Raw genomic sequence first — 25,165 nt, 5'->3', positions numbered from 1 at the left:
TACATTTATTTTTTGAGATATGTAGTGAATGTCTTCATTATTCATAAATAAGGTCATAGCTACAGAGGAAACTTTAAAGCTTATATAATCCCATCCTTTCATTTTATGAATAAAGAAATTTTGACCCAGATAAAGAAGGGATTTACTTAAACTTACCTAGTTGGTGCCACAACCATCAGTAGCTACTTGTCTTCCAGGCCAGAATTCAGGTAGCCAGTCAGGGTCAGATGATCCTGAGCTCCATAATTTAGCTAATTATTTCTCTTCTTTCATTCTTATTTTCCTGGGGAGACAAATCTGACAAAATCAGAATTTATGAATTTGAGGAATGAGAGCCTAGATAAATTACATTTTTATATAGGAACTTATTTCAGAGCTAACCAAGGAAAATAGTGGATTATGGGACTTTGACCTAATTCCATGTATTAGTTTGCTAGGGCTGCCATAGCAAAGTACCACAAACTGAGTGGCTTAAGCAACAGAAATTTATCATCTCACAGTTTTGGAGGCCAGAAGTCTAAGATCAATGTGTTGGCAATATTTGTGCCTTCTGAGGGCTATATGAGAAGAGAAGAATTTGTACCAGGCCCCTCTCCTTGGCTTGTAGATGGCCATCTCTTTGCTGTAGATGTAAACAACGTCCATGCCTTTGGAGAATTTTTGTAAGAGTTTATTTGAGCCAAACTGATGACATGCCAGGAAGTAAGATCTCAAATGCTCTGGAGAATGACAGTTTTGCAATTTTTTTTATGCATTTGGAATTACGCAGGAAATGTAAAGACAATTACAGGAAGATAGGAAAAAGCAAGGTACAGGATAGTAAACAAGATATGTGCTCGCTCCAGGGTGTTTACTCCTTTGAGGTGCCTAAAAGAGAGAATTATTCTGGCATTTCAAAAGAATGTTAACCTAGATGCACAAGAACAATGGACAGTGCTTGCTTAAGGCAAAGATAAACCTTTTTATAGGCCTGGGGCATAAAGACCCACCCACCATGACCTGCCCAGTTAGGAATTTATGATCAGAACACCCTATGAGGTTACTTTCAGTCAGATGTACTACACAGCCCCCTTTCATTCCTATCCCTGTGTCTTTACATCATCTCACTACACACATCTGTGTCTGCATTTCCTCTTCTGAAAAGAACACCAGTCATATTGGATTAGGGATGACCTTAATGACCTCTTTTTAAGGGGATTACCTTTGTCAATACCCTATCTCTAAATAAGGTAACCTTCTAAAGTTCTGGATCTTCAACATAGGAATTTTTTGGGGGGGAGAGGGAGAAGGAGGGAACAGAGTTCAACCCATTACAATTCATTTTCTTCTTTTAGACTTAGTTAAATTATGCTACATTTATGAATCAAATATAGTAGTGCCTAAAAAACTTTTATCAGACACTGTTGAGAATTTATTGAAAAGCAGTGGACCCTCTTATAGGAAAACACATATACCAGTCAAATTTACTATTATTCCAGAAAAGGGAATTATTGCAGCATTTCATTTTATACTGATTATTATTATTTGAGAAATAATAATTTGACACATAACTTTTAGCACTCTATTGTGCAAATAAAATACAAGCAATTCATTGAGTAGTTGTATGTAACAGTCGCCTGTCAGAGGGTTACTTTGTGAAACATAAGTCAATTTCTTCTGTTGGTTTTGTGGCACTGTCATCAGTTTATTGAGGATGGATTACAAGAAAGGTAGCTGTAAAGCCACTTACAAGAACTTTTATTTATTCTTTAAGCATGATTATAATACATTTATTTGCATACAAACATAATGACAACCATACTTTATTTCTGTCTAATTATTTTTAGAACATACCCTTTTAATGAACTATTATTTTTAAGAACATATAACACTTTATCAGTTCATCTGTAATGCTTATATTAGTGAAAATAATTCAGGATACGTTTTCGCTTTGCAGTTCCTAAAGGGCCGCCTCCTCCTCATCCATGACAGACACCAAAACCAATTATTTAGGTTATACACAGTTCTTAGGTTCTTTTTGGTAGATATTGGGGGGCCCAGACAGTTGGAAGTAGGTGAGGATTAGTCGTTCTCCTTTAACCTTTTTGCCACGTTATAATGAAATTCTGGCACACATAAAAACATCTGCTATCAAGCATAGATAAAACAGTATCATAATTTGTTCTAGGAGTTCAGTGAAGTCCCAGTGTCCTTTTTGGTGCTATAGCAGAGCCATGCATAAAAGATTTCCCTGAAGCAAATGCAACAGTATTCTAGCTGTAGGATATCTGCTAGCCATTTGGTTAACTCCCCTGAGTAAGTATCCTCTGAACTAGCAGCTGAGAATCTGAGGCTAAGCCATTCCTAAGAGTAAAGGACTCGTTAGATTTATGTATTCTTGTTCAAGTGAATATTACTAAAATGTTTTAGCTGACCCACTATCTTAAATACCACTAGATTTAATCTATGAAAATCCATTTCTATTATTCATCATACTAGATAAAAGTTAGTTGAAGTGCTTAGACCTCCTAATGTGGCTTTTTATCAAGTGCTAACTAACCATTCTGGAGTAGTCACTTTCCCAGTTGGGACAACTGACTGCCCCTAGGGTGTAGACCAGATGTACACCTTTAGATCATACTGTCTGATGAAATGTGTTAAAGTAAATTATAGGCCACATAACCTCACCTATATTTTTATATTGTTATAATTTAGGAATTGCTGTACCCTCTGCTTTTTCCTTTTTTCACTTGTTACTGGTTTTCAAAGTCTGATTATGTACCTTTCTTTTATTCTTTTAAAAATTGTGTCTTTTATTTTTTAAAAGTATTATATGTTGATTGAAGAAAATATAGAGAAGCAAACGGGAAAAAATCACCTGCTATCCCACTATTCAACAATGATCATCGTTTATTTTATGTTAGACAATAAAACCCATCTGTTTTTCTGTGTATCTGCTTACATTAAAAAGCAAAACTTCCAGGATCTTACTTTATCATCTTACAATAAAACATGGATATCTCCTTTAGTCATTAACCGTATAGTAGTGTGTTTTAATAGCTACATCAGATTCCATTGTGTGGATGGACCATAATTTATTTAAACGAGTCCCTGTTGCTGGTCATTTAGAATATCTCCACTTCACTGTGAAAGGCATTGCTAGACATTGTAGATGTAACTCCTTTCTGTTTCTTCAGACCTAGTTCTTACATATCCATCTGTCATTGGCTGTTAAAATGCCAATCTTTTCTTCTCTTTAGGTCACAATCTTACATAATTCTTTAATTTAGGTTTTTAAAAGTTGTAATTTTTAGCTTTTCACTAATATAAGCCTTATATTTGGATAAACCAGGTTAAAAATATTGTTTGGAATTTTTAATACTCTTAATTAACTGATTTATATACTAGCTTGTTTTGAAAATATAATTTTAGGAGTATATATCTTGGGGAAATATGGACAGAAGAAAATCAGAGAAATGCAAGAAAAGGAAGCTGCAGAATACATTGCCCAAGCACGACGACAGTATCATTTTGAGAGTAACCAGAGGACTTGCAATATGACAGGTAAGACAAAGAGAAATATTTATACATGTATAAAGTTACTTGATGATTTGTATTAATTTGCATACCTCTGGAACCAAGTTAAAAGGCAAAAGAAGAATGATAAATCTAGCAAGTATTTATTACATAATTTAACTGAAATACATCAATGTGGATTTTAAAAACCAGTATTAATATACAATATAAATGCTGTTCATTCATTTTGTTTATTAATTCAGCAAACATATGGAGTACCCTGTACTGGAAGCAGAATGTGAACAACAACAAAATCCCAGACCTTCAGAATTCACGTGCTAGTAAGAGAAAAAGATGATAGCCAACAAATAAATAATTTTAGGTAGTGATGGGTGCTATAAGGAGAATAAAGCTCTGGAGGGGTGGGGATGCTCTTTAAGGTAGAGTAATCAGGAGAGTCAGGCCTCTTTAAGGAGGTGACATTGGAGAAAAACCAAGTGATACAATGGAGGGAGCCATGCAAAATGCCTGAGGTGGTTAAAAGCTCGGCACATTGAAAAAACAGCAAAAATGCTGTGTAGCTTGAGCTTAATGAGCAATGGAAGAGTGATAGGAAGTAAGGCTACAGGGGTAGGCCTGATCCCATTGGGCCTTACCTGTCATAGTAAAGAGTTACGTTTTAAATTGACGGTAGGCAACTACAGACCTATGGATTCAGTACAATAGTATACACTCAGTTGGTGATAATTAGTGATAATAATTTAACCTCCAGAGCTAGAAACCCACTAGGAGAATGCCATAACAAAATCATTTGAAAAGAATAAGGTGTTATGTTGTAGCTGGCATAACTCTAAAGAGTTAGTTTTTAAATCCATGTCAAACCTGTTTTGGTTTGGTTTTTTGTTGTTGTTGTTTTTAATCATTTAAAGCTTTTTCCTTTCTCTAACATTTATTTCAAGAACAACTTAGAATTTTTAAAGGTAGGTTCTCCTTGTTCAATTTTAAAAGTAGAATTTTTATTCAGAGGACTTTATTTTTAGTTCAGTCTCTTTGACAGCTAAAGAGGCTGAGATTAAGGGAGTTGCAAGACATCCAGAGTTACAGCTGGAGTATGATTTTTTTACATTTGAAATAATATGTCATTCTGTAAAGCAAATAGTAATCATAAACGTGGTATATAATGACAACTCAGATAACACACAGTGAGTAAGAGTCCAGGCTCAAGGGTGAGGCAGATCAGGTTCAGTTCCCAGTTTTGCCTTGGATTATTTATGTCTTTGGGCAGATGTAGATCTCAGTTCTCTCCTCTATAAAAAGATGATCATAAAACCCACTTCATAAATGTTTTATGAGAATGTGATGAGATAATGCATATGAAGTGCTTGGCATATAATAGTAAATAACTTTTTTAAAATAACATAATTATTTAAATTGATATTTAGCATTCCATATAGTGATGTTACCAAGGACATTTTAATGAATTTTTAGAGAATAAGAGGAGTCTATTTTGGGATATTACTCAAATTTTCAGAAGAGAAAGGTAGGTCCTAGAGTCTCAAAATGCATCTTAATTTGGCATGTGTCAGTTTGGGTCCTCTGGGAAGCAGAGGCTAAGACAGGATTAGATATGCAAGAGCTTATGTGGGGGAAGTACTCTGAAGAATACAGGAGAGGCAGGAATCCTGTATTTTGGGGAAATAGGCTTCAGAAACTTAACCTTACTGGCTCTAATAATACTGAAATTTGAGAAATATTAGTAATAGACTTTTTAGCAAGGACAGAGAGATCCCCAAAGGTGGAGCTGGAGTTGATAGAAGATAACCGACATTGGCAGAAAGAAAGGATTCAGGAAGAATTTGATGTCTGAACTGAGAGGAAATCATAATATATCATCTTCTTCAGTCATGAAAAGGGGTCTTTTCTCACACATGCTTCAGAGTCTGAAGAAATAATATATACATTACTAGAGACATCACCCTTGATTTAGAGCAAGTCTCCTTAAGGTCGAAGTCACTAGAGGAGGCATGTGCCTGCAGAGGACATGAGGGGGCACGAGGAAAGTAGTAAGGAAAAGAGGGATAATCTGATAGAAAGTAAGATGTGTTTCCTTTGTGTCTGTAAAGCAAATATCTAAGGAGTAGACATGTATTGAGCTTAAGTGACATCAGTGCAAAAGCCACACAGAAAGAATTTTGCAATAAGGACAGCAAGCATAAAAAGAAAATACTGTGCTCTAGGTGAGGCAAAAACCAGGTAGAATGACTTTATTCAGAGTAGCCATAGTGACTAAAATTAAGGATCTCCTCTTGGTTTTGAAAACAGAAATACAGCAAAGAAGTGTATGTTCCTATAATGTTATAACAATGGTATTGCCTATCTAAGAGACAAGATAAGGACATTTGAGGACTTTAATTTTTCAGTGTGTTATTAACAGTTAACCTGCTCATTAAGGTTTTTAGACAGCATTAGTCCCTAATTGGAACAGAGCAACCACAAAGCAAATTATTAAAATGACTGATGGAACTTTCTTTCTTGACTTTAAAAGATAAAGTTTGGCAGCTCCAGATATTTATAGGTCTAGTATGAGGAAAGAATGGAGAGGTTTTGATCTTGAAGAACTAGAAAGTGTGTCTGCTTTGATGTATTCCAGTAAAGATGGAATTCTTTGAGTAGTGAAATAGAGTTTAATATAGATATTGTGAAAAGAGAATATTTTAAAAATAGATGTTTCTCTGGTGGGAGTTGTTCACAATGAAGGAAGCTGTGATGGGTGGAGGTAGGGGTATACAGGAAGTCTCTGTTTTTTCTCAATTTTGCTGTGAAATTAAAACTGCTCTAAAAAATTCTTAAAAAAAAACAAAAGAATAAAAGGGAGGGAGCAAAAGTAGGCAAGGAAAGCCTTTAGACCACAGTGCAGGTCTGACTTGTGAATGGAAAGGAAGACGGAAGGAAGATTAGGTAAGATGAGGCTCTGTCCTCAGCACAGTTCTAAGAAAGTTTTGGCAGGCCATTAGAGTGTCCTCAAGCCAGAGTTCCCTGGTGGAAGAGTCCCACAGGGGTGGATCTACTTCACTATCCCCACTGAGCACTCTCGTTGGCTGTGAGCATTGCAGACATGGTGATGGGTCCAAAGGTGTAGCAACTGGGGCTGTCAGCTAACTCTGTTCTTGCAAGCAGAAGATGTTGGGGCACATTTCCATGGCCATCACAACCCTCAAATGAATAAATGGCTGATGCTAGGCAATTAAAGATAAAATATGGTGATTACTAGGAGCTGAAATATAGATTCACTGAAAAACTTTCCAAATGAGCTTTCTGGATGCCTTGAAAATGGAGTTATAAATTATATGATTACATTTCTATCCTTTTGAATATGACAAGGGCCCCAACCCCCGGGCCATGGACCAGTACCGTTCCGTGGCCTATTAGGCACCGGGCCACACAGTAGGAGGTGAGTGGCAGGCAAGCCAGCAAAGCTTCATCTGTATTTGCAGCTGCTCCCCATATGGTGATCTGTATTAGCATCACCACCTCAGCTCCACCTCAGATCATCAGGCATTAGATTCTTATAAGAACACCAGTCCCTGGTGCCAAAAAGGTTGGGGACCACTGCTATAAGGTAGATTCATTGTTATCCTCAGTATACAGATGAAGATACTGAGGCACAAAGAGATTAAGTAACTTGCTCAGGGCCACACAGATTCATGGCAGGTGAAAGGTTACCTCATGATTTGTGGTTGGACTGGGGATATTTATCATGGAGACCTGATGGCTAAAAGAAGACACGAATACTGTATTCAGCTAGATACAGACATATTTGTTCAGTGTTAATACAGGTTACTAGAAAAGAAGAATAGACTTGTCTTTGGTTGAACAGGCTGAAACGTAAAGCTCTTATCTCTCAGAAAAATTATTGAAAAGATTCCTCTCAAATCATGTTACATTACACCACATAATTTTTAAACTAGTTCCCTACTAACTCCATTTTCTGAATGTAGAACTTTAGCCTTGCTTTTTCTTGGTAAGGTAACATACTGTATTAGGGTTAGATATAGATAGCAAGTACACTGAGAGATTAGCTACCTTATATTCATTTGGCTCTGAGCTGCTACTTTAGTTAAGGGTGTAAATAACTTAGGTGATTTAATCATACAGTTTAAGGAAATAAGCTGAAGCTACATAGTACAGTACTGATATAACTGTCTAGAGTAGATTAAAAACTGAATTTTCTATTAAAAAATATGGATTTTGTAATTAATATTTCTCACCTAGTCAAGAAGTAAAAATCGTAAACTTAAGTTTTCCCTTTTAAAATGTGGTGTTTATGACCTTTTGATATTTTTTCATTTTATCATTACTTATTTAACATTAGAAACATTTTGAATTTATGTATGTGCCCTCCAAAATTTCTTATACCATACACAGAGCCATAAATAAAACAGCTTCTACAAATTACGTGCAATCTTTTTTCAGTACAGTGCTATATCTTATTTTATGTTATTCTTGGAAGTTAAAGGCAACAGCCATGGGCAGAACCAAAACTACAGCTCAGCAACTCTTCATTCCTAGCCTGATGCTCTTTATTCTGGGTTATAATAAATGCTTATTGCTTTGTAGTTTTTAATAAGCAAACCTTTTTCTAAAATTAGAAATAAAATGTGAAGCAGAAAGTGTAGCTAAAGATAAAAATGTTTTTGATCATTTTAGTATATCAGAAATAAACATTTATTATAAAAAAAATTTGAAGAGTACAGAAGAGAACAAGAAAAAAAAAAGAATTATTCATAATCTAAAGCCCAAAGACCACCACTGTTAACCTCTGGAAATAATTTTTCCCATTCTTTCTTCTACGTGTACTTGTTTTCATTGCTGTGGTCATAGTATTATAACATAAGCAGATAAATGATTTATTAGTCTGTAATCCATTATTAAAAATATTTTGAAAACTCTAGCTCTGAACTTCCTTCCCAACCCTTATTAGTTGCTAGTCCTGTCATATAGCCTAAAACAATTTTCATTTCTCAGTGAGGGCAGTCATATTACTTGTGACCTTCTTTATTTTCTGTTCATATCACAGTGCTGTCCATGCTTCCAACACTGAGAGAGGCCTTAATGCAGCAACTCAATTCTGAGAGCCTCACAGCTCTGCTAAAAAACAGGTAAATGCAAGTAACAGCATTTTTTCATTTATATACTGCACTTAAAGTTGATATAATCAACTGAAATACTTTCCAAATATCTTTGTTTTCTAATTTTTCTAATTAAAGCTTATAATATAGAGACTTATTTAGAAAAAATACTAACTATATCATTGAATTCACATTTTGTACATTTATTTATGTTTTACCTTGCACAGAATATTTTGGTCAACAATATTTATATGCATTCTGGTTTTCATATAAATAGATCTTATATCATTTTGATGTTATTCAGGAGTTTAATTATTGCGTGCATATGGAACGTGTTCCTGAACCAGATGTTGTGAAGCTAAGTTATGTTAAACATTGTGCTTCATAAAGAGTTTACAGTGTAATACGTAAAGCTTGTGAACGTTAATTTTAGATAAATAAAGTTTGTGAACTTAAATTTTATATTACTTACAAAATGGAGTACAATTATGATGTAAGTATACAATAATGGTAATTTACCTTACCGTGACAGTTTACTATGCACAAAGGACTTTCACACATAGGACCTTGTTGTACGTGAAGAGAACTATATGTCGGAGTATCATAATTCAGTGTGATGCTGTGTTAGTTTGAGAAGACTTCCAGGAGGAAATGGCTTATTTTAATGAACAAGTTGGAGGAAATGGTTTCAATAAGTAAATATTAATCGTTGTGACCTTATGAAAGTATTTGCCTTCCTTATAATCATCCTTCAATAACCAGAGAGAAAGAAGTGCTATTTCTGGAGTGTCTCTCTGTGCCAGGCCCAGTGCTACATACCTTACATACATGTTTCCATTTAATTTTCACAATATCCTTGTGAGGCAGATGTTATCATCTCCATTTTGCAGATAAGAATTTACTGCTCAGACAGCTTAAATAGCAAGCTGGAAAATTTCTTTGAAAATTTTCAGTATTCAAAGAATACCTCTCAATATAACAATGGATTTTTGTACTTGGGATTTTTTTTATCTCATTATATAATGCTATTGATAAAGAGTTTTCTTCTCAAATTTCATCATTCTTAGAAGTGGACACACTTTCACCACTACTTATAGGTGTAAAGTTCAGTTTATAAATTAGTTCATATAATTATATGAAGAAGAAACATAAGCAGATTACTCTCAAATAAATGCTTAATTATCACCTATATGAACATAAATAGGGGATAAAGAAACATGTACATAAGTAGGGGATAAAGAAAAGATATATATTTTAATTGCCTTAAGTTTTAGTCTTATTAGGGAGACAAGTGAAATAAGTAAATAGCACTTTTATAAAAGCAACATAAAAACAGACAAAATGTGCATAGTGGCATTCTTCCTTCCTGGTGACTCTGTTTCCTGCAAGGCCCTATGTTCCCTATTTTAGGGGAATTCAAGATAATTAAGATCTCTTTCCTTTTAAGACATTGTCATCCAAGGGAGGAAGTAGATGAAATTATAATTCAAGACATTATATTTAATCTCTGTTAAAAAGCAAAAGCAAAATGGGGAGAGAAAATGTGGGAGTTTAGAGAAGACGGGGATTAATTTTTTATGGCTAATCCCAGACAGCTTTAAAGAAAAGGTGTTATTCCTCTTTCCTTACTCAATACATAGGAAAATTTCTTAAGTCCCTGAGAATTTAAGATGGGCAACAGTTCTCATTCACTCTTTCCCTTTAAATATCTCATGTTCTTTTTTTCTCACCTTTGTTTTGATTTGAAATTACTGTTTGCAATTTGGGGTCGGGGATGTCTATTAAATAAGGCCTTCAGTCTTATGACTGCTTTTGTATTAGTTTTCAGTCAACTAAGATCTCATGTAAACTAATTATGATAATAACTAATCAGAAATAAATAAAAGATTCGGTAGTCATATTTTGTCAGTTTTATAATAGCAAATAAACATCGATCACTGTTTTCAGTACTTGGCATTGTCATTGAAGATTGATAATGGAGTGAAGTTTCAGTGACAAAGAATCCTCAACATCCTGCATCACTAGAGAAGTAGAACATGTCAAAAGGATTTGTTCAATTCTTAAATAGATATTTATGTGTCATTAAAGAGTCTCATTGTTTTTAACTTCGAGTTGATTCATTAGACATTATTTGAAAGGAATCTTTAAATAGAAAGTATTTTTCTCTGTTCTACATAGATTTGGAATTGGAATCTTTTAAAAAGATAAGGTGAATTTTTTTCATATTTTTAAAATTCATACATATGGAATGATTACTACAATCCAAGTAATTAGCATATCCATCACCTCATTTAGTTACCTTTTGTGTGTGTGTGTGTGTGTGTAGTGAAAACACTTAAGATTTACTTAAAGCAAATTTTAAATATACAATGCATTATTATTAACTGTACTCACCATTCTGCACATTAGGTCTCCAGAACTTATTCATCTTATAACTCTAAATTTAGATCTGCTTTTAAGGTCTAATAATGGTGAATATCAACATGAAAAAATGTCCTGTGTGGTTATAACTCTGTCCTCTCCTACTAGAGTCACCCCAAATAAATACAATTTCAAGACAAATACTTAATTTGCCCTTTTACAGACTGTTGCTACTAAGTACTTTCTATATTGAAATTTGGGGAACTGCTATTTTCTTGTTTCCTTTAGATGTCTATTAAATGAACTTTGAAATTTTCTCAGGTAACATTCAAAAGAAAATGTGATTTACCTGCATTAAAATACGCAGCCCTTGAATTTTGGTGAATTTTCAATTTCATCAGAATAAATATGGCACTCCACCATGAGACTTAAACATCAGCTTGAGGTTGCAATGGTACCTTGTAGGATTTACTCCTTTATCTTCTGAACCTGTGCCATCTAGGAAAGGCCTAACCAAAGCTCTAGAGTCTGTTCAGTAGCAAAGAAAGATAAGCCAGTAATATCCCACAATTGCAATAACTCAGCTTCTTATAAAATGTAAATTTATTTCTGAATATAATGATAAAGAATATGGGTTTGTATTTTGTATACCTTTGTGGGTTTTTAAATTTCATTTTTCTAGTAATTTACTTTCATTGTACTTTACAAAAGTATTGGTCTGTGATAGATTGGAAATAAGAAAAAAAACTGTTTCTTTCACATAGATGGTTTGAAAAGCACTGAACTCTATTCACGTAGCATATTTACACAATGGAGTATGTCGTGATTATGAAAAAAAAAAGATAGCTGTTATCTTTATATTTCTATGGAATGATCTCCAGGATATATTGTTATATATATTTTAAAAGATAAAAATGTGTAAAGTATGCTACCATTTATCGAAGGGGGAAGATGTGAATATCAATACATATTTACTTATATAAAGCAAAACAATGGCAAATTAAAGTATATTTTTGATAATAACATGTGAATAAGGGAGAGAATAAAGGGGGATAAGAACAGACTTATTTGAATATACTGTGTTGTATAAATTTAACTTTGGGACCATATAAATCTTTTACATACTTATAAGACTATATTTAATGTCTAAAAAATGATGGTAAAATAAGTCAAATTAACCTAAAAGTGTATCTAGTTGGTGGTATAACCACAAGGAGAAACCATGCCGAGTGACTTTACAACAGAAATTTGACTGTATATTCTTAGCAGGATTATGCTCTTAAAGCTCACAGAATTGAAAAGCAAAAACAGTCTTTTCAGTATTGTTACTGCTATTCTGAGACTGTTGTGCATAGTGAGGGATTAAGCAAATTAGTAATTATGTTGATTTCACTCAGTTCTACTGTTGGCAAAAAGAAATACAGAAATATGGTAATGACATGAAGTTAAAAGCCTTGTTGTGGTCCTAATTTCAAATTAGAAGAATCAGTATTAATTCATGATGTATTTTATCTCTTTGAATATATGTTTACACACACACACACACACACACTTACTAGCTTAGTCTACTGAAAAGGCTTAGAAATAATGACCTCCCCAGTGGCAAAGAATATCCTTAATCGAAAGCTGCCATTTGCCGTTACAGGGATCTAGGACTCTTGGGAAAATGGCTGATGTCAGGTCTGCAGCAAGAAATGAACAAGATAACCCATAGCAGCTTTTCATGTCAGTAAGCAAGGAAGCTACCAAAGGCTAAATGGGGTCATGTCAGAATGATTCAGGAACCAACCTGAATAGAATCCTCGTTGGTCAAAGATGAGCAAATTGAATATGAATAAGAGTTGTAACTACAGAGGGTTGAAACATATCAAATATATTTTTAAATTTATATGTTTGTAATGATACTTTAAAATAAAAAATACTTCATTATTTACCTTTGAAGGATTACAAGATTAGTACTTCATTATATTTAAAATGGTAAATGAAGGAAAGAAATAAACATTTTCCTGCTTTTCCTATATGATTTTATAATACATATATTCATATGCTTCAAAAAGAGGGAAAAGACTGGAAAGATATATACCAACATCCCAACTAAAATGATGTCATCACTGGTTACTAAAATTACAATTCTTTCACACTATATTTTGTGTGCTTTGTTTTCTGTAGTTACTCTGTAATAAACTATAATCGAATACAGAGTTATAAAGTTCAGGGTTTTCTGTTAGATTATCTGATTAATATTCTCATATTTTCTGATTTTTTTTTCTTTAGGCCTTCAAACAAGCTAGAAATATGGGAGGATCTGAAGATTATAAGTAAGCCTACATATTCTGTGTGATAGCACATTCTTAAAATATTTCTAAAGAGATGACTATTCTCTACCTCATAGCTTTGTCAGATTAAATCATTCTTATAAAGCAAGTAGATCAATGTCTGGTCATAGAAAGCACTCAGTAAATGTTAGTGGTGGCAGTATTATTATTATTATTATTAGGGTAATATATAAACCTGCCCTAGACTACATATGCCTACACTAGGTACTGATAGCTGCAATATTATACTTTAAAGGAAGTTTTTACTCCAACCCAGATAGTAACTTTACTTTGCTATTGTATACAAATTTTTATCATTAATGATAAAAATTTTAAATAAAGAGCTGCTGTGGGGCATATATATATGTCATATATACCCATGTCTTAGAACTTCATATTATCAGCTATTCCTACATTTTCCCATTCACTCAACTAATCTTTATCAACTGAATCATGCTTTGCCTATTTGAAAATAAATTAAACCTTTGTAGTATCCTGTATTTCCTTTCAGCTATTGCACAGTCTCAGAGCTCTTGTATAATACCGAAGAGACCTACATTCCCTTCTCCTCACTCCCACTCAGTCTTTGCCACACGGTAGGCTGGCTTCCACTCCCATGTCTGCACCCTGGCATGTCTTGCAAGCCTCAGTAGTAAATTCTGTGTTGCTAAATCCAGTGGATGTTTTCCTCCTGCTAGACCTTACAGGAACAGTCAACACCTTTATTCTCTCTTCTGTTCTGAACAGTCTGTCCTAGGCTGCTGTGAAGCCTCATCCCCAGATGTTCCCCTATCTTTCTGTATCTTCCTCCAGCCCTTGAATGGGCTCATTCTCCTTTGCCTGCCATTGAAGACTAGAGTTCTTCCATACTTAGCCCTCTTCCTTACTCTGAGCTAGCTCCCTGGACAAATCAGAATTCTGAAGCTGTAATTGTTAGTGCTTCCCAGTCCTTTTTTGTTTTCCTTTTAAAGCTAATAAATATATAACCCTTCGCTCAATATATTGGTTATTGTTTCAATTAAGAGATCATACCTAATTTACATTAAAAAGTTGTAAGGAGACAGATTTTGAAATATGGAATTAATAATATTTTTGTACTTAAAACAGTTACAAATGTATTTTTAAAGTCATCTTATGAAAAAATAACCATAGGAAAAGTTTGTGATGTTACACATTTGTTTGTGTTTTAATAATAGTACCAAGTGGTTTTCTTTTCTCTATGAAGGTTTCACGAGAAGTACTGTAGCTGTATATAGTACTTGTATGCTGGTCGTTCTTTTACGAGTCCAGTTGAACATTATTGGTGGATATATTTACCTGGATAATGCAGCAGTTGGCAAAAATGGCACCGTAAGTTTAATAGACTTAAATAAATATTGCCCTTTGTTTCAAGAGGTTCACAATTTAACCCTAATATTATTTTTCTGATAATTTCTATAAAATAAATATCTTTATATTTCATGTGATTGTAAACTTTATTATTTTTCATATTTTGAAACTAGGCTTTTTGTTACATTAAAGAATATTATTTTGCCCATTATTCCAGGTCCTAAAAAATCTCAGCTCAAGTGAAACTGAAAATATTATTTACTAATAATATTGGGTAATATAACCTTACTTCTATTTTGTACAGACAGTTCTCGCTCCCCCCGATGTCCAGCAGCAATATTTATCAAGTATTCAGCACCTCCTTGGAGATGGTAAGATTCTTGTTTATGATCTGTAAAGTAATTGTTATTTGTTCACTTGTGTTATGGAGGAATTTAAAAAGTAAACAAATCTTTATGTTTGTTTTCTTTTAACAGGTCTGACAGAATTGATCACTGTCATTAAGCAAGCTGTGCAGAAGATTTTCGGAAGGTGAGGCATTTAGCTTTGGCTTTTCTAACTTCCTTATTCTGATGAATGAAAGAAAAATTAGAATTGTTCTAGCGAAGCTAGTGAAACTTGACAAATGCTGGTTCATAAAATTGTAACCTAATACAGACACAGCTCTGGATACCAAATTCTGCAATCTATCTCCGCCATCAGTATCAGCCTTTTGATACTAAGGGAAAAGTTTGAATGTTTCAGTGCTTAATGATTAATTTCCAAACAAACCAAAATATTTGAGTCATGAGATAAAAGACCTGCTTTAAAATCTTCCTCTGAAGCTTTTATCTCCCTTTTATACTTCTAATATCTATAATTACAAAGGGGATTTTCTTGCAAAATCTGCAGCAAGATTTTTCTGTAACAATGTTCTGTAACAATGTTCCTTAACTGATGGCTGATTTCTTAATCTACTCTCATGATTTCACATCAGCAGTTTCAGGTTTACTGGGTGAAATGGGATCTCAGATAGTAACCTGTTAGGAAAAGAGTCTTCATAAGCTGTGTCATATAGTTTCAGTTAATCCCAATTTCCTTTTCTCTGTTTCTAGTGTTTCTCTTAAACATTCTTTGTCCCTTTTGGACTTGGAGCAAAAACTAAAAGAAATCAGAAATCTCGTTGAGCAGCATCAATCTTCTTCTTGGATTAATAAAGATGGATCCAAATCTTTATTATGCCATTATATGATGCCAGATGAAGAAACTCCATTAGCAGTTCAGGTACTTGATTCATAACCATTTAACCAAACCAGTTATTCTATGTTTAAAAAAATTTTTTTGTTGTCTCTTAAAAATTTAGATTTCTGAATCTCTTGCAAGGTAAGTGATGGAAAGACATAGTTCAATAATTTAAATAAAATCCCATTAATTTAGAAAACAAACTTCAGATATGACTGATTTCTAGTTAGAAATGTAATTTTAGATATTCAGCAAATTTTTATTGAGTATTAGTTATGTGACAGATACTATGATGTATGATCAGGATATAAAATGAACAAGACATATTCATTATAGGTGGGAAACTCAGGAGACAAATTTAGTTCATGTGGCTAGGTCGTATTTCTATGAGATCAAGTCGCAGAAGATAGAGCTGACAGTTGGGGCAAGATCATGAAGAGCTTCATATGCCAAGACAGTCTGAACTTCAATTTACAGACAGAGAAAGGTAAATTTTAATCAGACCAGTATCACAATCACATTTGCTTTCTAAAATAAATTGATGGCAGTGTCAAAATGGACTGAAGAAAGTTGTACTCATTTAGTTGAGAAACAAAGAAGGCCTAACCTAACAATTATCCACCACACTGTTGCTACACACTGGTGTGTCCCAGGCAGTTGTGATTTAAGTTATTCATTGCTTAAGAATAATAAAAGTGCCAAAGGTTGCAGGTTATATACCTCATTTTAAAATAATTATTGGTTTTTTTCATATATGAACGGATTTTACCCATTCTTTGCTGTAGAGGAAAGAATCCCTCACTTGACAACTAGAGAAGCTTATTAGACCAGAAAGACCTCTATGCCATACCTCAGCATGAGAACAGAGACTGCTATGTCATATCTTGCCCACAAGTTTTTCCCTCCCCTAAACATCCCAGAGATAAACCTGCTTGGAAGCTAAAAGACCCTACATTCATGAATAGGCAATAAGTCACAACCCATTTAAGGCATCTCTGTAGGATATAGGCTAAAAAGAACAAGCAGAAAAGATGGGAAAGAATTAATGAAAGAAATAGGAGAAAACTTACAAGTTAGAATTTTAAGGAGATGCAATAAGAGTATTAAAAAAGCATCTGGAATGATAAAATAATCTCCAAATTTTAAAATTCAACAGTAGAACTGAAAAAGAAGACGATTCAAAAGAATGTATAAAGAGAGACCAGATCTTATCTGAGTTGAATTTAAACATGAAACTCAAAATCGAAAGAACACACAGAGCCCCAGACTAGAGTAAATTGATAAAAAAAAAGGCACATACATGTCCTGATAAAATGTCTTACCAATGAAAAAAGAAAAAGACTAGGCCTCTGCAACCACAGGGACTATTTTTTTTCTTTGTGTCCAAGAAATGTGTCCAAGATAAATAAAGATCTCACAAAGTATAATTTTACTTTGACTCATATTTTAAATACTTCTTACCTGTATACATGAACTTTTACAGTTTTTTAGTTTAACATTTTTTTTTATTGTTGTTAGATTTCTTGAACTCTTGCATTTATTAATATGTCTGGTTTCATCATAACCCTGTGCTAATATCTGAAATCTTAGGTATGGCATTTTATTTTCACAGGCCTATGGGCTTTCTCCTAAAGATGTCACCACTATTAAACTACTCAATGAAACTAGAGACATGTTGGAGAGGTAGGTATACTGCATGTAACAGAAAACGTTTCTATTTTGAACGTACTATGACCATTTTTTAGTCTTCCTTGAACAACATAGTCAACATAATATTTTGTTAAAATTAAATTTCATATCTATTGTTCTGCCTTTAGGTAGGATTTCCTACTTAAATTAGTGGTTCTCTTATTAAGGTGTGGAGGGAAGCAAAGATTTTTTAAGATACCCATGCCTTGCCCACTACTTCGTTAGCCTAGAGATTGTGATATACTAGTTGAGGGACTGGAAGATAGCATTTATATTTTGAAAAAAAGCATTCAAGGACGACTCTGGTATACTTAGTGTATAGTAGTAAATAGTAAATGTTTAAGAACCAGCTCTGTTAATAAAAAAAAAAAAAAAAAAAAAATTGTAGCCACAGTAGTTCTGACTACCAATTTGAAGTCACTCAATGCTGACATGGAGAGTTGCAAAGAGATGATCTTGAGAGTCAGAGCTATCCAGCGCCAACTCATCTTCATGTACACACACACACACACACACACACATGCATATTCAGTTTTGAGAACTACTGCCCCTCACCCTTTCAGGATAGACTAGAATGTTCCTAAAACTTTCATAAAAATTTCACACCTTCTCTGAATTATTACTATTTTAATTCATGCATTAGAAGACCAGAAGACCTAAGTTCAAGGCTGACTCTCCTATTTATTAGCTGTTCAACTTTGGTTGAGCCATTTAAACTCTTTTAGGTAGTTTTATCATTATAAAATCTGAGTAGTAATACCATTCCTTCCCACTTTATCTTAAGTGATTAAAACATCAAATCTTCTTTTAAATTAAAGATACTTTAAGACTATTTCTCTATTTTTATTTTCTGAGGAAATTACATCTTCTGCTTATAATATTTTTTCATGATCTTGAAGAAAATCAGCAAATTTTTAGGTTAACTCAGCTATTGAATCTACTATCTGAATCCATCAAGTTCTAGTCCCTTGATTCTCTACAATAGTGATCTCCCTTTTTTTCTTATTCAAGTTTCCACCAAATCACTCTACAAAGCTGTAGAAAAGGTCATCAAGGATCTTTTGCCAAATCCAATCAACCTATAATGTTCATCTCTCTGATAATTGGCAGTGTCGATCAAGCCTTTCTTGAAATTTTTTTCTCATATGGTTTCCATGGCAGTATAACCTTCATTTTTCTCTCAATTCTCAGATCATGTCTTCTTAGGTTCCTCTGTGTTTGTCTTTCCTTTAAATATTAGTGTTTCCAAGGTATTTATTTGTTCTTATTTCATCCTCAACTGCCCCAAGCAATTCGTTTCATACTCCCATTGCTTTACTATCTATGCTAACAATTCCCAGATTTATAGTCCTAGCCCTCCACTCCCATGAGTTGGTCTGGATTAAGATTTCTGCATTTCAAAGATAGAACTAATCTGTTCAATTAGGCATTTTCTGTCATAGTACACATATCATATTCTTTATAGCAAAGAGATTTTGTGAAGTACTAATATAGTATAACAAAAAGAGCTTGAACTTTAAGATCAAAAAGGCCTGGGTTCAAATTCAAGCTCCCCCATTTACTACCTACATACCATCTGACAAATTTCTTCATCCTCCAGTATCCAGTTCTTCATCTATACAGGATAATAAAATTTTCTAAATCACTGAGATTTCATGATGGAGTATGTAAAGTAAACCAATAACTTGTGACTATAAGATGATTTCTCTTCAAGAGTTTCCTCAAAAGAAGTAATATTATTGATATTTTTTAAGAATGCATTATAGTAATACTATTGATATTTTTTAAAGAATGCTTTGTACAAAATGGTAACTAATGTTAAGAAAATCTAGAGAAATGGATGAATATTTTCTTTGTGTTGCACTAAATAATAAGCCCACTTTGTATACTAATTCTTAAAGATTGACCCCTTGATATATTTTTATAGTGTTTTAGGATGTAAAAACTAGATTGTGACTAGAAGTAGTGATGACTGTCAAAGATAGCTACAGTTATCCTTTTTCATTGAGAATCTGAAAAGTAATTTATCTTTCTTCTTTTGTGTAGTCCAGATTTTAGTACAGTTTTGAATACCTGTTTAAACCGCGGTTTTAGTAGACTGCTAGACAATATGGCTGAGTTTTTTCGACCTACTGAACAGGACCTACAACATGGTAACTCCATGAATAGGTAAGATGACATAAAAATGTTATCTGTCTAATGATTACTCTAACAAAATAGTATTTTGATTGTGTTTATTTTTTGTTCTAGGTAACAAAAAAAATCTTAGAGGATAAATTTTAATGCTAATTTTTCAACAAATTAAACTTGGTTAAACTAGTGATTCCTTCATTGGTAGAACTCCTTCTAGATTCAGTATTAAAACTTTCATTTATTCTCAAAACTTGGCCACTGTATAGAAGTGCTTAAGTTGTGAAACTACCTTTCTACAGGCCAGATTCCAATTATTGGATTTTTAAAACTCTTTAGAATACACAACTAAAAATGTTTGAAGGTTTAATGCATTCTCTCATTTTATTCCAGTACTGTAAGCCATTATTGGCCTACATAATTTAATACTTTGGTCATTATAATAACCACGCATTCTTGTTGTAGATTCTCATTTGATGAATTATCTGATAGTTTTACAACTACATAAATTTATTCATTTTCAGCCTTGATTGTAAGAATATAATGTTTGATTTCTTCAGGAATACATAAATCCTCCCTCCTTCCTTTTTGTTTTTAGGCATTGCATCAAACCTCAGCACAGCATACTGGTTAGACACCATTGCTTCAGCATTTTCATGATATTTAAAAAGAAATTTCTAGTCTAGCCTCGGATTTAAATGTACGAAGTATAATCTTTAATGTACTAAACCTAAGTCTATAATCCACACATAAAAATTTGTTTTTTAGCTGTCATAATCACACATTATGTTGCACATAATCATTTAACGATCATACAGAATCACGTATTACGTTCATTTTTTCATCTCACAAATGTTTATTGAACACTTACAAGTTAGAAGATTATAGCTACAGCAGACGAGATGATGCTTAGCTTGGACTAGGTTTGGCAATGGGGAAAAATAGACAGTTAAGAAATACTTAGGATTAAAAAAAAGAAATACTTAGGATTGTGGAGAAATTGGATATAGAATACAGAAGGAAGTGCCAAAGATAATGCTTAGGTTTCCTGCTTACACGGCCGGATAAATAATGGTACCGTTTACTGCAGTAGAAGAAAAAAACATTAAACATTGCTAGTAATTAAGAGAAATACAGACCAAAACCGTGAGATACCTTTTCAGCTATCAGACATAGAAAGATAAAGAAAAAGATAATGCTTGATATTTTAAAAAGAAGGCATGATAAAGTAAGCGTTCTCACACAGTGTTGGGGAAGCAAAAGGCATTTGGCAATATACATTTTAAACCTTAAAAATGTTCATACCTTTGGTCCAATAATACCATGTTGATATACATTTATATTAAGGAAAATTAGGCAAAAACTTAGATCTCTAACTCTAGGGACCTAATAAATTTCAAAGAGGATGTATTACTACATAATCATTTAAAAACAGACAAAAACTTCAGAAGAACTTTAAAAAGATTTAAAAAATGCTTATATGAATAAAAATTCAAAACAATTTTGCTTGGAAAGTTATAGTTGTGTGCTAAAAAAACATAAGCATTACTAGAAGAAATTAACCATGATGTCAGTAATAGCCAGTAATAGTTATTTCTAGATGGTAGCATTATGTGTGATTTTTATTTTCTTATTAATACATTTCTGTATTTTTCAATAGCTATTAATTTTATAATTAAAATGTTAAATACCTATGTGAAAACTTCAGAAAATAATTATTACTGTGATGATTTTTTAGTCTTTCCAGTGTCAGCCTGCCTTTAGCTAAGATAATTCCAATAATAAATGGACAGATCCATTCAGTTTGCAGTGAAACACCTAGTCATTTTGTTCAGGTAAGAAGAAAGCTTTGGGGTATTATAAACAGATTGTATTTTTGGTTGCGTTCCTGTTTGTCTAACATAAAGTTACATTTCTGTCCTGTGATATTTGTTCAAAGAAATTAAAACCTTTAAACCACATGTGGAGTGTGATACAGTGCCTCATGAGAGTCCTAATGTATCATGGCAAATGTATTAGCTTGGGAATACCTTTCCCCATGTTATAGTCCAACACCTGTTAGACTGCATTTAACCCCAATACATTCTAGTGGTCAGTTGAATTTAATGTTAATGTTTTGCATTAAGCTGTGCTAGTGAGAATATTGAGGCTTGAGACAGATCAGTGATACTGTTCCTCAGATTTTGAGGAAAACCAAAAAAACTTGTGGAAAAGTAAAGCATTTTAATAATAAATAACTATAACTATTAATAGTACATCAATAATCTCACTAAAATCTGCATAGATAGTAAGTTATTTAAAATTTTCACTGCCTATTACTCTATCTTCTTTCTTATGAAAGCATTTAAAATGCATTAAGACTGATGTATTAAAAGGATAACTTTGAATCCACATAAGTTTTTTTTCTGTGTCATTTGCAAACTTGGAAACTTATATATAAAAAATTACTTGCAATACATCTCAGTTCCAAACTACTACAATAATTTGCAGTGAGAAGAGACCCTAGGCCTAAGTGTAAACACAGCATCTTCTCAGTGCCATTTGTCTCAGACAAATTAGAATATTTTCTCTGTGGACTGTCTACTCAGAAACATGAAGAGCACTGAGACTTGGGTTGTATTTCTTCCTTTCTCTGTATAGTATCAATGACTTGTCCTTCACATGCTTATTTTCTCTCACTGTTCTCTTCAGTCTTCTCTGTCACCTTTCTCACCCATGAGAGTTAGACATTCATATTGCAGAAGAAAGAATGAATAAAGCTGATTTCATCTCACTTAATTTTAAACTTAATTTAAGCTCAAATTTTTTTATATTAAAAACTTAGTTTTAAATTTTTAATTAAATTTTAATTCAATTTTCACATGTATATCAGTGTGAGAAAAAAGTTGTAACTACTAACATTGAAACCTTATCTTTACTATTTTTGTCTTTCATAAAGTCTCTGGCTTCATCAGTAGACTGTTCATCTTATCTTGACAGACAAGTGGTCAATACAACCGATGATATAGCATCACCAGCGTCACCAGTTCTTAAGAAATTTATGTTTTCCATTAATTAAATTGTATAATTGATAATGAAAACAAAAGGTTTCAATCTAGTAAAAATATTGTTGATATTAATGTGTACAAAGTTCTTTAGTGAGACCGACTATAGATTAAATTTATATACTACGCTATTAATTGACAAGACTTTCACCAATTTTTAACTGTGATTTCTATGAGTTAAAACACCAAGTAGTGTTCGGAGTCAATAACCATGAATTTGTTGAGATCAAGACTTGTCTAAAGCTCACTTGAGTTTTCTGATGCTTAAGAGAGAACACAAAGGGTATGTTCACTTACTGTTTCTCTGCCACTCACAGGGGCACTTATTTCTGTGGCATGGATCTTTTCACAATCTGATATAGTCTATGGACCCCTTCTAAGCATATTATCTGTAAATGTGTATTGTAAAACACATAGGTTCTAAAGAAAACCAATTACATACAGTTTTCAAAATACTTTTTAAAATCAAATTTATAATGTAGCAATATTGCTTCTTTGTTTATGCATTAAATAAAATCTAATGGCAGTTCATGTAACTTCCGCAATTATATGATATGAAAATGTCTGATTTCTGTTGAAGGCAAATTCACAAGTTCTGCTAATACTGTCATTTTGTTGCTTACATTCATGATTGAAGGAGATGCTAGATTTTAGTTAAAGGTTAATAAAAAAAAGATGTAATTTTTCCTTATCTTTTCATTCATAAGTGCCTTAAGAACCCTTGTTCTCAAGTGCCTATGAGTGGCTTATGTGTGTGTATATGTGACATACTACTATATTATTTAAATCTTCTAGAAGGTAATATACTTCAACCACATCGTGTCAGCTTCCAGCAAAAGTACCTTTAGACTTGTATCTTTAGTATTGTAATCATTTACTCAGTAGATACTTATCTAGCAGTTGGCACACACAAAAATCCATTTGAAGACCATTTGGGGTCTTCCTCTCAAAGTCACGCTTGAATAATTACCATATCCACCATCCCTCACATAAGAACTAAACAATAAATATGTCCTAGAATTTATTATTAGAAAAAAATAGCCCTTTCATTAAATGGTTTTCTTTTTGGCCTTAATGCCACAGAACTTAGAGCTAAATTTGTTGCTTGGTTGCAGAAATGAATTCAAATTAACCATACTTTTTACAAACTGTAATGTTTTATTTTCATCTTTGCTAGGATCTATTGATGATGGAGCAAGTGAAAGACTTTGCAGCTAATGTCTACGAAGCTTTTAGTACTCCTCAACAACTGGAGAAATGATATTTTTGCTTTCAAAAAAAACTACACTGCAATTTATTTACTTTTAGAAATATACTGAATAAGTCAACAATATATATAGGGTAATGACTTGTTACCAACATGCCTAATAAAAATATATTCTTAAGCTTTTCATTTTGTAATAAAACAAATTTATTTGTCATCATAGTATATTTTTAAAGTCATCAACAGACTAGTTTTTGTGGGTGTATCTGAATGTACACAGCACAAATATGAGAAATATATTACATGATGGATATTAGTTCCAAACTGACTGAAAACCAATGTAGATACTTTTTTTATATATAATACAAAATTCAGCATACTTTGACATTAATACTGAGGTCAACTCTGGGAAGTAGGGTGAAGTTTGGAAAATATGCTATTTATCCAATCATAAAGTTCACTGGACTGCAGTATACATGAGTAAATCAGACTTTTTTCCAGTTACTCTTCAAAGGAAAAATTATTTGTCTTAAATATACCTGACGAAGGACTTTTCTTTTTATGGAAATCAGTGAATTTAACAACCATGGTCAGCTTTTTTTCCTTTACTATTGTTAACAATCCTTAGAAAATTACATAGTGATTTAGAGGCTAAAATTGTGTTGATGCTATTTATTCACAGCCATTATTAACTACATAGTTTCATTCATTTGTATGTAAATAATTTTAATAACTTACTTTGTATTGATTTTGAATACAGTGGATATCTTATTACAATAAAATATTTTAGTAAAATATGATTTTGTTGAGTTAATACTTTATAGCCATTAATGTATTTGTTCCACAGCATTTTTGCTGTTATTTTGGGAAAATGCCAGTATTCAAGTTTCACACTGATAATAGAATTGATACTTTCTTTTAATTTGTTTATTTAGAAAAAATAGCATTTTCTTTTGAAAAGAAATAATTCATTGTCTCTAGTAAATCTATTGTGCTGTATTTATAAGGATAATTAGGGCAGAAAAAAATGAATCATATATCATCAGTACATTAGATATATTTTCAGTAATATAAGAATATTTTCAGTAACTTCATTTTATGTTCCTCCAACATAACATATAGCTCAATAGTAGTAGAAAATGAATTGCAAAGTCTCTTCTAAGGCCAAGAAGCTAGGCCCAAACTAGGTGTGGCCTTGGAAGAGAGAAAGCTGATCAGCTGAAAATTACCATGTGGAACCATCTACAT

General features: G+C 32.8%; 1 protein-coding gene across 1 annotated transcript in view; it reads left to right on the top strand.

Annotated features, from left to right (window-relative positions):
• Nucleotides 1–24,717, top strand: part of PEX3 (peroxisomal biogenesis factor 3) — a 29,126-nt gene extending 4,409 nt beyond the window's left edge. The window contains exons 2-12 of the mRNA XM_039869733.1: nt 3,412–3,543; nt 8,573–8,654; nt 13,260–13,303; nt 14,526–14,650; nt 14,934–15,000; nt 15,106–15,160; nt 15,724–15,892; nt 17,463–17,533; nt 19,586–19,708; nt 21,408–21,504; nt 23,891–24,717. Coding sequence (XP_039725667.1) covers nt 3,412–3,543; nt 8,573–8,654; nt 13,260–13,303; nt 14,526–14,650; nt 14,934–15,000; nt 15,106–15,160; nt 15,724–15,892; nt 17,463–17,533; nt 19,586–19,708; nt 21,408–21,504; nt 23,891–23,974 — 1,049 coding nt within the window. The 3' untranslated portion in view covers nt 23,975–24,717. The remainder of the gene's footprint in view (nt 1–3,411; nt 3,544–8,572; nt 8,655–13,259; nt 13,304–14,525; nt 14,651–14,933; nt 15,001–15,105; nt 15,161–15,723; nt 15,893–17,462; nt 17,534–19,585; nt 19,709–21,407; nt 21,505–23,890) is intronic.
• Nucleotides 24,718–25,165: the final 448 nt, after the last annotated feature.

The sequence above is a fragment of the Pteropus medius genome, unplaced genomic scaffold, assembly GCF_902729225.1.
Source record: "Pteropus medius unplaced genomic scaffold, Ma_sr-lr_union100, whole genome shotgun sequence".
Lineage (NCBI taxonomy): Eukaryota > Metazoa > Chordata > Mammalia > Chiroptera > Pteropodidae > Pteropus > Pteropus medius.
Note: the sequence above shows the minus strand (reverse complement) of the source record. Positions and strands in the feature narration are given on the sequence as shown.